At 28.5% G+C, this 17,982-nt stretch overlaps 2 protein-coding genes across 2 annotated transcripts; both read right to left on the bottom strand.

Moving 5' to 3' along the window:
- Window positions 1-4,305: 4,305 nt before the first annotated feature.
- On the bottom strand, window positions 4,306-4,785 carry LOC112689405 (receptor expression-enhancing protein 5-like). Its single transcript, XM_025563099.1, has one exon. It carries the CDS (start codon window positions 4,783-4,785, stop codon window positions 4,306-4,308), a length of 480 nt encoding a protein of 159 aa, XP_025418884.1.
- A 2,859-nt stretch (window positions 4,786-7,644) lies between these two features.
- On the bottom strand, window positions 7,645-10,062 carry LOC112689340 (delta(24)-sterol reductase-like). Its single transcript, XM_025563002.1, has 10 exons — window positions 9,716-10,062; window positions 9,502-9,657; window positions 9,277-9,382; window positions 9,095-9,213; window positions 8,927-9,021; window positions 8,698-8,866; window positions 8,485-8,634; window positions 8,221-8,418; window positions 7,944-8,119; window positions 7,645-7,866 (listed from the first exon to the last, which is right to left on the bottom strand). The coding sequence occupies exons 1-10, from the start codon at window positions 9,965-9,967 to the stop codon at window positions 7,713-7,715; spliced, it is 1,575 nt and encodes a 524-aa protein (XP_025418787.1). The 5' UTR covers window positions 9,968-10,062; the 3' UTR covers window positions 7,645-7,712.
- Window positions 10,063-17,982: the final 7,920 nt, after the last annotated feature.

The following is a 17,982-nucleotide window of genomic DNA, read 5'->3' as shown; positions in this document are numbered from 1 at the left end:
GGATTGGAAACAATGCTTATCTGCTAAAATTTGTAACAGTATGATCGGTTTGGAAGCATATTACCAGCCAGATGAAAGAGTACAACTAGTCTTGAATTTTAAACATTCCACTACCTAACAACTTTTAAATTATGCAATTTGAAAAGAATTATTATTGGGGACATAACACTTAAATTATCTATTCAGGGTTACCTTAAAGTAGTGAAGTTAATACTTAAATACGAGAAACATTTTGTTTAATTTAATTTTAAAATTTAAACAACTTAATCCGTTGGATTAATTTTTGTATTTCATTGCTGAACAATATCGACAAAAAATATACACTGTATTTTTTGAAACCATTTGATCATTTTTGTATTCAATGGTAAAACGTAATTTTTTGTTGGACTAACCATTAATGGTCTATGTCATTCACGATTTTTAAAAAAGTTTATCGTTTTGTTTATCAAAAGTACCATTACTGGGTTCTGATTACATTCTTTTAGAATTTGTCCTACTGCTTCCTTCTATATACCTTTGGTTAGTTATATCTTTCTTCGTTTGGTCAAATGCAATATTTGGAATTTGATTAGGTCCTACGTTTAATACGTCAGCGCTCAGTAACTGTGGCACAAAAAGATAGTACGAAAAAAAAATCGCCCATACACGAAAAATGGATGTCAATAGAATACGCATTTTATCCGTTATTCTGGCAAATAACTTGATTATATTTATTTACATTTGTTATAAGCTTTTGAAAATATATATATATAAATATTTGATGCCAAAACCTTTTCTTGCCATTTTGATGGTGAAAACCGTTGAATACTTATCAATATATACACATCGAAAAATAAGCTATTCTCTAAAGGAGTGATATTTTTTTAAGATATATTGTTATAAGAAATTTAATTAAATACAAGAAGAACTAAAAAAGTTAAATCATGTTAAAATGTGTATTTATTAAAAGTTCTATCTATGATAATGCTTTTATTTGTATGTATTATTGATAGTTTCTTAATAGCAGGATTTGTTTAAAAACTTGTATTTTCAAGTTAATGCTTGTTTCATTATAAGTACAAATACAAGATATTCACCAAAATAGACTCGAGAAATTGTAATTAACGATGGATTGTACTTACTACTTACATAATAGCATACTTATACTAACGTCGGATTTTTTTCAGCTACATACCTTCTTCTAATAGTTTTTATTTTCATTTAAACCTACTAAATATACATAAAACGTTTATTTTACTGAACATTTTATACTACGGTGAAAGTTTGATTACTATCATGTAAGAGTATACACACATTTTACGGGAAAATGTTATTTCTGCTGTATAAAGTTATTTGAGATATATAACTTGATGTCCAGTATTCAGTGTACTCGTATTATAACTCAAAGTAAACTAACCCAATTTAGAAACATATTATTTGGTATCTCATGATTTCGGTAGTTTGGAGGAGTATTGTAAATAAATCAGTATTAGTTTAACACTTAAAATTAGTGTATTTTTGTGGGACATGCAGCATAATAGAACGTTGTTAATAAATATGTATTTATAAGATTCACTAGAATATACACATTGATATATATATGATATTGATCGAGGAGTGTCATAAAGTTCAGGAGTAATATTAAGTAATGCATTTTCTAAATAAATAAAAAACAAAATTAGTATTTTAGAGAATTATGGTGAACTAAATATAATTTTTAACACAATAAGATACTCAACACTTCATCTTAAAGACGGTGTATTAACGTAAAATAACAAAATTACTTTTCGTTGCAACTTTTGCACGTTTATTGCGTTATCAGCATAGTAATTATCATCTTTTATTATGTTTGTATTTCGAAAATAATATCAAAGGTAGTTCATTGTTTTTAAGAAAATGAAAACAATGGGAAAAAATTTTAATTAAAATGAACTATTCATGATGACGCTGGAATACTTTGATGGGACAATTTATTATGAACATAAGTATGATATATTTAAAAAAAAAATAAAAAATCAGGGTTGTAAAAATAATATTCTAAATATGATTTCTTAAAATATAAATATGGAGAACTATGTATTTGTATCCAGAATTAAATATTTTTAAAATTATGATGTTTAATGGCTTTAAAATAAAACGGTTAATTAATTGTTTTTTTTTTTTTAATTATATCTATACTTATAGTTTAATCTTTAAAAGTAGGTAATAAGTAGATATGTCGTAATATTAATGATACCTATTATCATAGGAAATATAAGTTAAATGCGTCAGTGAAATAAAAAAAACTTTGTCCACCAGACTTATCTTCCATTCTTGTACTTTATATGTTAGAATTTCATAAAAGGGGTTTTTTAAGGTTATTTTTTCAAAAAGATTGTACCTATCTAAACTTTTATTTTTTTTTATATATTTTTATTTTTAACCTCTCCGCCTTTGACGTATTTGCTTTTAAATTACATATACTTTTTTGTAGTGCTTATATAAACCTTTCAAGCATAGGAGAATGTATCCATCTATATATATTATGCATTTCAATAATTTTTTAAATACCATGTTTTAATTTTGGTTTAAAACGTCTCGGTACGAATAAAATGATTTATTTGTATTCATTGTACGATATAATATATATTAAAAATAAGAGTATTTAGCAGTGACAGTTCATAATAGTCAAACAGGTTGGTGTAATAAGTAAAGCATTATCATTTATTATATATTAATAATAATTATTCGCAGAACCGTTTAAAGGGGGGTAAACGGTACCATTTTGTTCTAGGCCCCATGGTTGGAATATTTTTTAGGGGAGCTCCATAAAGTCTTGATGTAAAATAATTAATAATAAAACCTCGATTACACTGAGCAATTTTACACGCTGTGTGTCGACGATTAAAGTCGCACGCGTATGAGCGTATAGCGACTTGTCTGATTAAATTTTAAATAATATGAACAATATTCAATTATATTATGTAAGTATGTAAGAGTATGTAATTAATGCATTACATGAATTTAAATGAGCTTGATTGGTTAAAGTTTAGAAAAATACGTTTGCAAGAATTTTGTTATTCTCGGTGAGTATTTTTGTTTATTATATCCTATTATCAAAGTCGAAAGGCCCTCAAATTAATTTGTTCCTGACCACGAAAAACCTTGGGAAGGCCCTGATTATTCAATTTTAAATTGAAATACTATGAAATGCTTATAATAACTTGTGCAAGAAAATGGTAAAATATTTGTTTGTTTTTATACAAATAAAAATTTTAAGTTGTTTTCCTGGCCGGCTTAAGCCCAAAAATTTAAATTTAAATATAAACGTTTAATGTGGCTTAATGATATGGCACATAAAAATCTAATAGTCATGTTGACGATTATATACAATATCTATCAATAATACTTTTATTAATTCAATATCCGTTTATCGCTAGCAAGTATACAGAGTTCTTACGCTAAGAGGTACCACTAAATATTTCAGCTGGATGACCTTGTATTTAAATGGGGTTTTCAGGAAATGAAAAGGAGTACCAAAATACACAATTTCAGATAAATTTCAAATTTTTTAACTTGTTGGTGTGGTATGCGTGATACAACTTATTTTTTTTTTAAACAACATTACCATATTTTTTTTACATATTCGGGTAGAGTATTTTTTTTCATACAATTTTTATGTAAAAAGTTTTTTTTTATAACTACAAAATTGGCAAAGTTATAGTTGAAATTTAAATTTACAAATAATCTGTTCTTAACGAAATTTAAACAAAATTCAACTTATCTTTACTTGAAAATCGAAATAATATTTCCGATATTGTTAAATATTTATACATATATAAGATATAATTTTCATTACCTTCAATTAGCTATCTTATTTTAGAAGAATAAATGGTAAAAATTAGAGCAAATTACGATGAAAAAATTGTTTATTTTTATCTGTGTACAAACAGGTATATAACAATATAATGATATTTCGATTTTTAAGTAACAATAAGCTGAATTTAGTTAAAATTTTGTCAAAAACAAATTATTCGTAAATTTAAATTTCAACATACTATAACTTGGCCAATTTTGTAATTATAAAAGAATCTTTTATACCAAAACTGTTAATAAAAAAAAAAAATGCTCTACCTGAATATATAAAAAAATATAATGTTGCCGTTTAAAGAAAAGTAAGTTGTACTCACTTTTATTCCCTTTCATTTCCCAAAAACCCCATTTAAATACAAGATAATCCAGCTGAAATGTTTAGTGGTACCTTTTAGCATGAACACACTGTATACTCTTATAAATCAAATATTTGACTATTCAGAGTAAACTCGAGCTCTTAACTCACGCTATCCGTCAATCATAATCATGACTTCTGATAAGATATACACTGTAAATAAATATCGATCCGTTGTTTTTGATGGGTAAAAAGCACCATACGAGGAACACAGCCTTGATGAGTTGATAGAACGGCACAAGCACCAGGATGAATTTCAGCGATTGTTCTAAAATCATGATCACGCTATAAATCATCCAATACATTAACCATTGAATGCTTTGTATGTTGGAAAATGTCCACAGTGGCCACTGTGTCTCCAATATTTTGATCGTCTGGTAAGCCGGGTACACGAAGCTGACCGTGTTGCTGATGAATATCAATCCAACTTTGAATAATATGTTCAACGATATGACACATAATATAACCAGCAACAATCTGAATCGGCTGACTCCCGTTTTTTTTTCGGCCCAGCTGAACAAAGGGTACCATAACATGGTATCATCGTTCAGAGCGTTATCGATCACGTCAATCACCAGATTGATCTTACTCGTGTCCATAGTATAGATATCTGGTTTTATCTGATGCGATGGTTAAGTATATAAAAAGTAGTTAAAATAAAATCGTTCGTAAATTTCGTTAATTTCGTAAATTCTAAATTTCAACTGCCAATATGTTTATATTAGCGTAATAGTTTTCATTGTAGTTGCTAAGTTATAACTTGGCAACTGTATCATATATATCATTTATATACAATTATATATAATTATAATTATAAGTGGCATATCCAGGGGGGTTAGGGGGTTATAACCCCCTCCCGAAAATGTTTAGTGTATGTATATTGTCCTTTGGTTATAATAAAAACATACAAAATTCAAAAAAAATTTAATGTTACATTTTTTATAACCCCCAAAAAAAAAATTCTGGATACGCCACTGTATTTATAATATATATCATTTATATTTACAAATGCAATATATTTATAGACTAAATGACAAAATCTAGGAATTGGCAATGGAAAAATAATATAATCGTAAGTATTGGTGTATTTTGGTAAACATTTAATGTGATTTGTTAACACAATATTTCAGTTTAATAATAATCATAAGATGTATTATTTTAGTATATTTTATAACTGTATGTAAAAAGAGGCGTGCTTAGGATTTCGTTTGGGCGAGGGGTTTAATTTTTTAACGTTATTATAAATTTCTTTATGATTTACGAAATGGCCAGTCAGACGAGATAATAAAATATAATAATATAGTAATAATATACAAGTATGATAAAAATATGATATGCATATTATTATAATGAATACTATAGATATTTTATAATATTTTAAAGTGGAAGTTAATGGTACACCACTCCGATTACATTGTTTTTTATTTTATTTATTTTTTTACCTAAAATTTTAATGTCGCATAGCTCAAGTTAGACGAAATCATTTTCTAATATTATTTAAAATTTTTCATTTGAATTCTTACTTTGAAGGATTTCAACTTTGATTTATCATTTTTCCACCGATTAAAATTTTTTAAAACCATTAAGCCCACATACTTTAGATTTAAGTAAACAACATGGCTATTTCAAAATAAAATGCAATATGTGCATTTAAGGCTAGTCAAATATTGATAAATAATTTTATATTTCACTGTGACTGTGCAATATATTAAAATAGATGTTTTTATTTTATAAATAATACCTATAAGATAAAAAAATTAAAAAAGTCAATTTGGGGGTGGTTTGAACCCCCACCCAAAACCTCCTTCTGGAAACGCCTCTGCATGTAAATGTTGTTATGTACACAATAATAAATTATAGAAGCTGATAAATTTTTAGTTCTAACAAAAAAAAAAAAGACATTTATTTTGCTCGTTATTCAATTCTTTATATGTTTTACATTCTAGATCAACATTTCCCAAACTGTGGTCCGCGGACTCATAGGGGTCCGCACGTCTACCGAATGGGGTCCGCGAACGTAAATTTAAAACATACAAAGTATTATTATTTATTATTGTTTTTTAATTTTTATTTGTGCTAAGGGGTCCACGATCATTTTTATTATCTCTAAGGGGTCTGGCAGAAAAAAGTTTGGGAAACGCTGTTCTAGATGATAGCTTATACATTGTACTATCAATTAAAAGGCTTATATATTTAATAATATAGTGAATGTGCGTTGTAGTAAAAAATACAATTATGACCTAATTTTATTGATTTGAAAAGTATGAAAATTGTATTTTATTAAATATCGAGTTTAACTTTAAAATGTGCTTAATACACAAAATCAAAATTAAAATATAGGCCAACAGAAATTAACTGAAGGACTTAGTGTTTGCAAACATATTACTACTTGAATTCAGTAAACCAAATCTTGTTTGAAGTGTAGACGTAATCAACACCAGCTGAAGCATTTTCACCTTGAACTTTTATTTTAAAGAGTTCATTACTTAGTTATAATGTAATTATTTTTGATTCATACAGGGATTCCTGTTAATTTACTGATGTATAATTGATTATTTAATGATTGTATATTTTGTCCAGAAATGGTAAATCATATTGATATTTTGCTAAAATTAGGTAACATTTAGTATACATTTTTTTCTAATAAATTATTTATAGTAGCACATTATAAAATTTAAATTAATTTAATTACTAGTCAAAACTATTATCGGGCATATAATAAACCAAGGGGCATAATTTTTAAGTAAATTAAAATAAATTTAATACATTTTTACACCAACTAAAATTACTATTATGTTTTAATGTTAATAATATACCTACCAATACATGATACATGGTAATTAATTGCAAACATTTTTTAAATTTTTATTTTTAAATGCTAATTAATTCGCCAATTTAAATTTCGATAAAAATATTATTTATTACTTTATTAAGTGTTTTTAATTATTTAGTATAATACTTACAAGTATACAATTTTTACATAAATAATTAATCTTGACAATTAAAATTATGTACCATGTTCAATTTTATGTATTCATAATAAAGGAGCAGGTTTTTCTAGCAAAGAAGATAGTGAAATTAAAATTATTATGAACGTTTCCTTAAAAAATTAAAAAAATAAGTGTTCAATTAAAATTAATGCAAGGAATTTAAACAACAGAAATATTACTGGAGAATCATGTACCTCTTTTACCTTTTTGTACATACGAGTATATAAATTGTATTTAAATTTATTTAATAACATTTAAAATGAAATCAAAAACAAAAATAACGATTAGTATAATTAGGTGAGTGTGTATTATTTAATAAATAGGAAAAATATTTATAAAAAAATGAATAAATAATGGTATATTACATTTTATCATGATTACCAACAAAAATAAAAGGCTGTAAAATTAATGTAAATTAATAATTAATTTTGTTATTCCGGTATTAACTGTAAATGATAAAAAATAAAATAACACTATTATAATTAATGCACTATTATTGTGGCATTGAATATTATTTGAATAAAACAGTTTTATGACTATATTCTAACTTTTTTATTCACTTTGTCGTATATTTCTGGAAATTTTGATTGACATTTAAGATTTTGTCTTGTTTTTTCGTACAAGCGATGATCAAACATTGTCTTGAATTCATTTATATTCAGATATGTACCAACGTACATCATTTTAAAACTAAATTAAAAAAAAATAATTGTTTTTTTATTTGATTTTTACTGTGCAATGTATTTTGAAGACAGGCATTTACTTACCCTTTAAAATTGAGTGTAAATAATTCTAAATCCCTCGTAATAGTTGAATTGTAATTGGGGACTTTAGGCTCACCGTATAAACCAATATCGATGTACATTTTATCTACCGTGCCATATGAATGCATCAAACCTTTTCCCGGACGTAGAATAGCAGGACACACCCAAATTGGATAGATCTAAATCCATAAAAATAGTAATTTTAATTAAATTCAAGTGTATTATTATTAGTATAATATTAGCAATAATGTTTATACTAACGATATTTAGTTATACTTACATTAAGGCTCTGGTGAAAAGTTTCTATTGATAATTTAAAACCAGAAATAGGTACTATGAAATCATCGATAAAATGATGTTTATCGTACAGTTTCTTAATAGTATCGGTTTGTGTTAATTTTAGTAAAGCCACTTTTGCTGGCATTAACCATCCCAGCAAATAACGGAAAATTGGATGGTTTCCGAATGGTATTATATCCTAAAAATGTACAGAACCAAAATTATGTTCAGTTTATGATATTTACCACTATTATAATTACATTACTTGTATTTCCCAAAATAAAGATCTATTATGTCTAAAGTAGTAATCTTTCAAAGGAATGTATTCTTCGCCATATTTCCATATCATTAAAAACGATTGAACGTGTTTAAAAAACCATGGTTTATAAAAATAACCAATTCTATTTATATATTTCTAAATAAAAATAATTAATTTTTAAATAAGTGTCACTGTATCTAATAATAAATGTAATTTTACAAAATTTTCATCGCCATCCGTCATTTTACCAGTCATCAAGACACCTTCGTCTTTATTGTAAATTAATAGTTCGACAAAATCATTGTTTTCTAAATCATTAGTTTCAGTGATGAGCCGAGATTGCATTTTTTCTAACCCGCGAATTGGGCGATACTTGAGTTTTACATATCTAAAAGGTTTTAAATTAGTTAAATAATTTTGAAATTTGAATTATGGCTTATCTAAATACTTTTTTGCTGGAATTATTTTAATATCAACAGCTGTTAAAAATCCTAGAGTGCCATATGAATATGGTATTGATTCAAAAATGTCTGCGTTCTTTGTCTGTGTAATAATGTTAACAAAACTAAATATAAATATTTAAATAATAATATACACAAAATAATTAAATAACTACTTTTGAACACGTTATCAGTTCTCCATCCGCAGTAATAAGTTCATAACGTATACATGTTTCATGAAATAATCCATACTTAAAGGATGACGATTCCAACCCGATGCCCATAATAAGGCCACCTAGATATTTAAAATAAATATAATCTTTTAAATAGGTATTTCAGTCATTTTTTAAATATCTACTGATTGTTAAGTCTTCCATATCCAAAGCTACGGGTACTGTCCACCCAGATTGGATTAATATCGGAATCAATTGGCCCATTGTAATGCCTGGTTCTACCCTCACAGTCTATATATATAAACGGAAAAAAAAAATGATTTAACTCAGAATAATTCGTTCATATAACACAAAATTAAATTATTGTTGTATATATATATATAAATCTAAATTTGTATTTCTGTTGTTACTTGAGTTTTATTATTGATTGAAATTATTCCATCTAAATGAACATTTATATTGAACATAAATTTCTTGTAAACCATATTGGATATAGTCATACTTCTCCAACTTGGTCTAGCTGTACACATCACTTGATTGGGTGCGTTTTTATTTCTCTGCCATATCTGTTCAGTCAAACTAATGATTAAACTTGGTTTTAGAAATCAATTTACTTTTGCTTACCTGATATTGAATTTTTTTCAGGTTTTTTTCGTGGTTTAGTCCAGAATGTCGTGACCACAGGCTTCTTTCCAACATCGTCCATATTTTTCCAAGCACTGTGCAAGGCAAAAGGAAGAACACTACAAACACCCATCGATAATTAACCAGTACGTATTCCAACAAAGATTCAGAATGCATATTATTCCCAGTTGAAGAACGAATGGTAACTAATTTTTCGTATGAGTAGAGTTGTATATATTTATTAACGTACATAGATTTCTGTTGACTAAAATTTAATATAGTTTACTTGTATGTCGATAATTTAAAATAACGTGACGTGACGTCGCTTGTCTTATCTCATAGACAAACGATTAACTGTAATGCGTGTTTAAACCAATATTAAACTTTACTGTTTGGTTTATTAAAATATAATATGTGTTAGGTAATAGATAACGATTAAACTAATAATTGATACTTAAAGCTACATTACAATTTAATAATATGTGATTTGAACGGTTTATAAAGAAAATGTAATGTTTTTGGTAGAGTACTTTATATATTAAATGTTTATTAACATACAACTATAGATTATTTAATAAATAACCTTAGCTGTAAAATAGTAAAATAAATAATATTAATATATATATATATACATTGATTATTGTTGGTTCTTTAATATTTTTCCTTTTGATAGACTTATACATTTATAATTCTTATAGATTTTGTGTTCCGACCCATAAATAAAAACTTGATTACATGAAAATATGATTTTGTTACATTATAGGGGTAGGTATGATATCATTTTTTTATATTCGAAATAAATTATTCGCATTCATAAAATGGTTCCGAATGAAGCTTTATTATTGCTTTTAAGTTCACGTAATATTTTACATTTTAATTAATTAATAGAATAAATCACATGTCTAAACACTTTTGCTTTTCATGCTTTTTTTAATTTATTTATTATTTTCCGGGAACTTAAACATTTTTTTACATAAAAAAAAAAAAATTAAGCAGTTTCAAATATGAAATATTATGGCTTATTTGAAATACACAATACTAATATAACAGATTTTTCATTTTTACCGAATCGCAATTTCTCCTTAAAATGTACAAATAATTGTAATTATTCACCAGTGGTGACGTGTTAATCTTATTTACATGCCAATCGATAACAGCACTAGCTGAAGAGTGCCCGAATGCATCGCATAGCATAAGACGTCGCTATCCGTGTTTTTTCCCGTAAAATGTTATTATTATATGCAATTTTAGATGATTTGCTACCGTGTTTATTGTTTTAACCATCGATACCATTCAATAGTTCGTTTTCGATGTTTATAAAATTATGTGACGTGAAACAATACTTCAAGCAGGTGGTTACTGTAGATACAACATAATAATATTATATTAAATTATCGTCGGCGACGTGACGTGTTTGGCGATATTTGTTGTATTTTTGTTTTGAATTTACCGACCGTCGTTTTCCATCCAACTGTATTGTTGTACCGCAAAACGGACGAGAAAATATTACTAATTGAATTTACGTTTTGGACAATTGTTTTCAAGTTCTTTTTATAAGTTAACAAGTTATTTTTAAATGGTTACAAGTTGAATGGTTCATTGTGAATAGGTGGTAGTGGATCATAGGAGTTTTAAATAAATGACTTAATGATATAAAAACTGAAATGAAACTTTTCGTATAGTTGAAGTACTTAAAATATTGTGATATGCGGTATGGCTATTAGGCCAATGAACTATTTTCTATAGCAGGGCTTATTCTAAGGATTTTTACCTATTGCCCAAACACATTGAAAAGTTTGTTTTATGAAATTTATGTGGATTATAATACTTACTCCCTTCCCAAGTAAATTGTATATTGATATTTTAGAATTTTGACCATCGTGTGGTAAAATATTAAAAAAAAATACGGATCTTTTCCGTTATACATTATACTACTATTTAAATTTAAATTTCATAGATTAATCAATTATCGAAGCAGCAAATATTGTAAACTTACATAAGTATTACTTATTAAGTACTAGGTTGGGCTTATAAATTACACAAATATCAAATATTCAGTTGAAATTCAATCATTCTATAAGGAAAATTACATTTTTATAAGGTGCCCAATGGGCACTGCCCATATTCATAGTCAACTACTCTTTTGATTTTCCTACCTACCTACCCAATTTGAGTCGTACTGCCCGTTAGAATAAGACCGGGTCTATAGTTTATAAGTACATATTTCATACGTAAATTATAGAGTTGTACTTTGATCAGGAATATACAACCTGAAAAGTTTATTGATTATAACGATTGCAAACAACACCATTTGATTTCCTTTGGAAAATTAATAATAAGATGTTAATAAAAATTCGATCAATATTATCCTTGAAATATTTTTAAGGCATATCAAATATAGAAAAAAAAAATTATAATTGAAAGTAAATACGGATTATTACTTAGACGTATTGTGTAAGTACTAGGTATGTAATTCATATTTATTATTATTAATATACTTAATGTAAAATTGATTAAGACAATTTTTTCTGTGTTTACACAGTTTAAAGTATAGTTATTGTACTTAGTTATACATTTTTTACTTTATTTATTACTTATATTACTTATTTAGTGCGAATCAATAACAATTGAATGCAAATTTAGGGATGTTAATTACTAAGAATTATTAAGTGACTAAGTTAGTAAAAACAAAAATATTCAAGATGTTTTTTTGATAATTTTACTATATTTTAATTTTTTTTTTTAACTCAGATATTAGATGGCCGATAGAAATTTAATCTTAAGTATTTAATATTTTACTTTTCCTCTCATTAATTTTCAAAATGGTAAATATTAGTTAATTTAACTACCGTTTTTAGGAGTTTTGTGTATTTATTTTTCATTTTAAGTGAAGATTAATAACAAATAATAAATAATTTTTATACATAAACTAGTTGAACCCGTGCACTTCGTAATCCGTTAAAAATTCTACCTCTTATATGTTTCAAACTGTGTGTTAAATTCGTTACCTGTGATTATGCTAGAAGTATATTTTTATACATATAGATAGATAACGGTTATAATATACTACGTAATAATCTTACCACGATATTCAATTAATTTATCATTATGTAATTTTATTCGTTTTATCGAGAGAAGTCTGATAATTCAAGTATTCAATTAAATGATATTTATTGAAGTGCATTTGAATACACAATATTTTTTGTTCTTTCTTCTGGCGTGTAAACAAATAAATCAGAAGGTTATTCGATGCGTACACTATAGTTGTGAGTAGCATGGATTTTCCAAATTCAGCCCACATACTTGTAACGATTATAATTAAATTGTAATAAAAAAAAATAATAATTTCTTTGGCATTAATTATTATTATTATTGAAACTAATAGCAACCATCTATAAACAAAAATTTCCATCGTGAATCTCAAAATTTCTGCTCAAGCATTTCCTGGGGTTGGGCCTGTCACTTTTTAACTTAGCCTATCTTCTGCCCATAGGTCTACCATATCACTGTACTAAATTTCGTCGCAATTGGTCCAACCATTTAGGAATGCATAAAGGATAAACAGACAGAAATATATATATAGAATATATATATATATATATATACACGTATAATATATAGAATACGTACATGAAATAAGACACTTTTATTATTGCACAATTTTCAGTATTATTTTGATCCATTTTATGAAAGTTTTTTTTTTTTTAATTTGAGAATGCATTAATGGTTGTATACTAAAATGATTTACTTATAAAAGGTTACACCAAGATGTTTAGTTTGAAATGTTTCGACCCATAATGTACCAAGTGAAATTTATATTTGTGCATTATTATTATTATAAGTCAATATAGTTCCAATTATCTAAAATCAGAATTTAATAATACCAAATCGGGAGGTAATAAGGATTTTTTTAATAAGTTTTATTTTGTTTTTGAAAAAATAGAGGGAAAATATTTTTAACACCATTGGCATTTAAAGATGAATAATGGTTTTAATTTATCGATTAAAGTATGGTTTTGTTCTATAATAATCAGTTTAATGAGATTAATTATTCACTCAACTTTTGTCTGAACATTGAGTGGCATAATGATAGTTGTTATAAAAAAAAAAAAATAAGCGAAACAACAAAAGCTAAAAATCTGACCTTATAAAAAGCTATATAAGAAATAAAGATTTTAACTTTTCTAAAAAACATTAAAATACTTTATTTTCTAGTGTTGGATTTGGATGTAAAATTGTTCAAGTGCACATTAAAAGTTTTATTTTAATATAATTTTTAACAATAAGTTAAAAACCAGATAAATTAAAACAAATACCTTGTACAAAGGCGAGTGTGTATATAACTAAATTTCATTTTTCTGAAAATTTGTTTTTTATTAAAGTTAAAATTTATTGAAATATGACTTTGGCTTTAAAAACAATTTATTATTATTTTTGTTTGCTTTTTTCTAACGTGTACTCATTAATTAATTATTTTTTTACCCAGTCATTTGATTGGCTAAATAATTTTTGAAAAATTCTAAGAAGAAAATTATATAAATATATGTATATAAAGTTAATAATATAAAGCGTAGTATAATTGATGATCGAGGGAGACATATAGACTATAGTATATATAGTATATAGTGCACGAGTACAAACACGGGCCTATTTTTTATTAAACATAAAATGTTGAATAACCTGATCTTTAAATCACCAAATGTTGACTTAATTTCATTATTTGACGTATTAAAGACAAAATAATAGCAAATAAACGACTATAGTATTTAATATTATTTTATACAGTATTAATAATAATCAACACTCCACAATTTTACAAAATTAAAGTGTTATGTAACTTTTTTATACATGCTGTGATGTCACATTTTTTTATATCCATATTGCACAGAAACAAAAAAAAAAAAAAAATAAAATATTTTAACATTTTAGAAAAATAATAAATTGATTAAAATGGGTTTGAATAGCGAGTCCTATAGTTAAACATATTATTGAAATATTAATTTAATAAATAATTTGATTTTAATTCGTGTCGTATTAATCCACATGATTTATTATGAAACACGTTAAAGGCTCGTTTAACAAACCTGAAACACACGTGTGGTGTAAAATCATTGTAGTATAAGTGAACACCGATTTTCGGTCGTACATTGTTTAACAAAATGCATTAATAATGGTTTTTCAATACACATTCAAAAAAAAAAAAAAAAAAAAAACACGCGTACCTCTACACGACCAATACGTTATCATTACAGTGTTATGACACACGGATAAAGTGTACCATATCGTTGAGTCGTGATTCAATCAGTCGGCAACGTGATTAATTATTTTGATGAGACAATCGATGTCGCTGAACAACAATGTGTACATGTGCATAGTTAAACGGGTAAGCCGGATGAGACGCCGGAGCAGTGCGTTGCGAGACCATGTCGACCGCAGAACCATTGGGTAAGTCGAGTTGCGATCGCGACACGTTCGCGCAACGGTACGTGTTACGGTGACCGTTACGGCTCGTGCACCGGTTGCGCCGCGGAGAACCGTTCTTGATTACAGACCGGGTATAAAATCAAAGACGTAACTTTTCGGCACCCGGGAAAATGTAAACAAACCGTAATCACCGACACACCGTTCGCACCCGATGCGCACGTGCGCGCGCCCGCACATGTGCGTGTGTGTTTATACGGAAGAGTAACAACAACAACAACAGTGATAATAAATAACGAATACGTGTCGTTAAACATCTGATCAAACATGGCGGTTCGGCTACGCGTGCGCGGGGGCGCGGAAACACGTGGAAAAAGTGTGACGGGAGATCGGTTTGCGGTCAGACGATGGTGGTGATGGGTTTTCGTTGACAAATCTGTTTTCCGCGTTCAATGATGAAATTACGCCGGCGAGACCGTGGAACCGTGGCGCCTGATGGTGGTGGCAACGGCGAGCAGCGGTACGGTCGGTGGGGTGTAGGATGTGCGTGTACGGGGTTGCGTGCGGTGATTGTTTACGGGCAACGGCGATAGGCTGACACTGTCGGTGACCGCTGAACTGACGGGCGGGCGGGGAGCAACTCGGCGACAGTTCGATTGAAAGACGCTAAAGTCGCACTACGTCCGGAAAACACGTCAATTGATTGGTGATCGAAAAAGTTTTGTTTATCGGCTTCGAGTAATAACAATTTTCGTACCGGCGACCAGAGATGGAACTGGGAATTTTTACGCCCGGGTAAAATGTTAAAATTACGCCCTATCCATAGACTAATAAACGAACACTCAAATAAATTGTGTTCTTATAATCAATATTCAATCGTACTTATTGAGTTTTAACCTAATATCAGTATTTAACGAAGTTAAAAATATCATATTAGTTGTTAATAATTATGAAAATTACACCCTCTAAAATGTTACGCCCGGGGATGAATCCCCGTCTTCCACCCCGTAGTTCCGGCCCTGCCGGTGACGTTTTTGATTTCGTATTATATTATTTTCATTTCGATCCGTCTCGTGCTGCTGTATAATGACGCAGTTATACGTGCTGAACGTTCTCCGGACTCGACGAAACACTAACGGATATGTTTCGATTCAACTCGTGTTGACAGCAGATGATTTTCATGTAAAAGTTTTTAATAATGACTAATTGACATCATGAAAATATTGAAATTATATGTACCCGCGTGTGATCGTCACTGCTGATTCATTTTCCGGATATTGAGTTGATGACGGAACGGCCGCGCATAAGCATTTTACTACAGTAAAACTCGTTTAAGACGCTCCCACTTAAGACGTTATTCCGCATAAGACGCTATTTTCCGTCGGTCCCTAAACATTTCATATACTAGTCAATGTAAAAACTACCTGTTAAGACGCTCGGTTTTTCTCTGTCTTATTGGATAAAACGCTCTTTTGTTTAGCAGATTGTGATAAATTTTAGTAGATTTGTCGAAATAAAAATAGAAATTTTACTTGTTTACGTGTTCTTATTGTTGTATCGTTTTATTTTATCACTATACCTATTTTATCATCAGCTATTATTATTATCCAGTATCTACTCCCACAATTACTGCTGGGTTGCAACAACCTAACAGAAATTCGAAAAGTATTATCCTCTGTAAAAAATTTTGAAGATATGTTAGGTTGTCTCAACAAAATAGATAACTTTCTTGCTGAGACGCATTGTCAGCATCATAAACAAACAGAAAATATTAATTTTTAAATAAACAATAATAAAATATTTAATAATAATTTTTTTTAATTAAATTCAGTTGCAAAAAATATATGTACACATGTGTTTAATTACATATACATACATAATTTATTAGTGTATTGTTCAATAATAAAAAAATTAATTCCACATTTCAATTACTTCATTTTTTTTCCAATCCCGCATAAGACACTTTCCTGCTTAAAACGCTCTAAAGAGCTGGTCCCTTAAAGAGCGTCTTAAGCGAATTTTACTGTATATGGTTAATCTATGAGTGAACTTACGAAACATACGAACAATACGAAACATTTTTAAAATCGTCAAGAAAACATAGAGTTTACGACTTGCTCTCAGACACATAAGACAAAACGTTGAAATTACACGTACCACTTCTCAAAGTTAAAGCGACAATAACTAAACATAGTTGAGATAGATACTAGTAACATTGTTGGCATAACCTTCTATGATATTTGAAAAACCGTAGATATAGAGAAGATAAATATTTGTTTGGTAATATACTTATAATTTTTTTTTTACTAAGACCAATGGTTTGCATTACTTGGATGGTTATTAAGTACGAATACATATCAGTATATCGATAGCCGTTCTAAAATAATAGATACGGGCATGCTTCAGAAGTTTATCGAGTAGTACGTTTTAGAAATTCCCAATTCACGACTGTAATTGTGCCTATAATAAATCGTGTTCGAACATTAGACCAAACATACCAAAGGTGGTCGAATAATGTTCGTACATAATATTTTTCCGCGGGGACGAACGTAATCAAATGTTCGACGGGCAGTACTGGCAACAGAGCCTAAAATCGGGGAGGGTTGCGTGTCATAAATATTTGCGCCGTTTTCATGGTAAACTCTAAGATCGACGGTGGTCAGCAGCCGTCGATCGTCGATAGGCGGTGGAGTCTTCTCGCCGGGAACTTGTCAACGAGTCCGTAAGCGCGGTGTACCGCGACGCCGTCGTCCGATAACGTCGTCAACGTGCCGCGCGCGAATCGATTTAGCGATCTTAAGCGGCGTCGGGAGTGATGGCGGTCGACCCGCAGTCATCGCGGCCCG

This window comes from Sipha flava, unplaced genomic scaffold (assembly GCF_003268045.1).
Source record: "Sipha flava isolate LNK unplaced genomic scaffold, YSA_version1 43_pilon_pilon, whole genome shotgun sequence".
NCBI classification, from domain to species: Eukaryota; Metazoa; Arthropoda; class Insecta; order Hemiptera; family Aphididae; genus Sipha; species Sipha flava.
This window is presented reverse-complemented; position numbering and strand designations above follow the sequence as displayed.

Coding starts and splice junctions, on each gene's coding strand:
- LOC112689405 (XM_025563099.1), bottom strand. CDS start 4,785: ATGGACACGAGTAAGATCAATCTGGTGATTGACGTGATCGATAACGCT.
- LOC112689340 (XM_025563002.1), bottom strand. CDS start 9,967: ATGTACGTTAATAAATATATACAACTCTACTCATACGAAAAATTAGTT. Junction 8,867..8,926: donor AAAATAATTCCAGCAAAAAA/GTATTTAGATAA, acceptor AAAACCTTTTAG/ATATGTAAAACTCAAGTATC. Junction 7,867..7,943: donor TTTACACTCAATTTTAAAGG/GTAAGTAAATGC, acceptor TTTTTAATTTAG/TTTTAAAATGATGTACGTTG.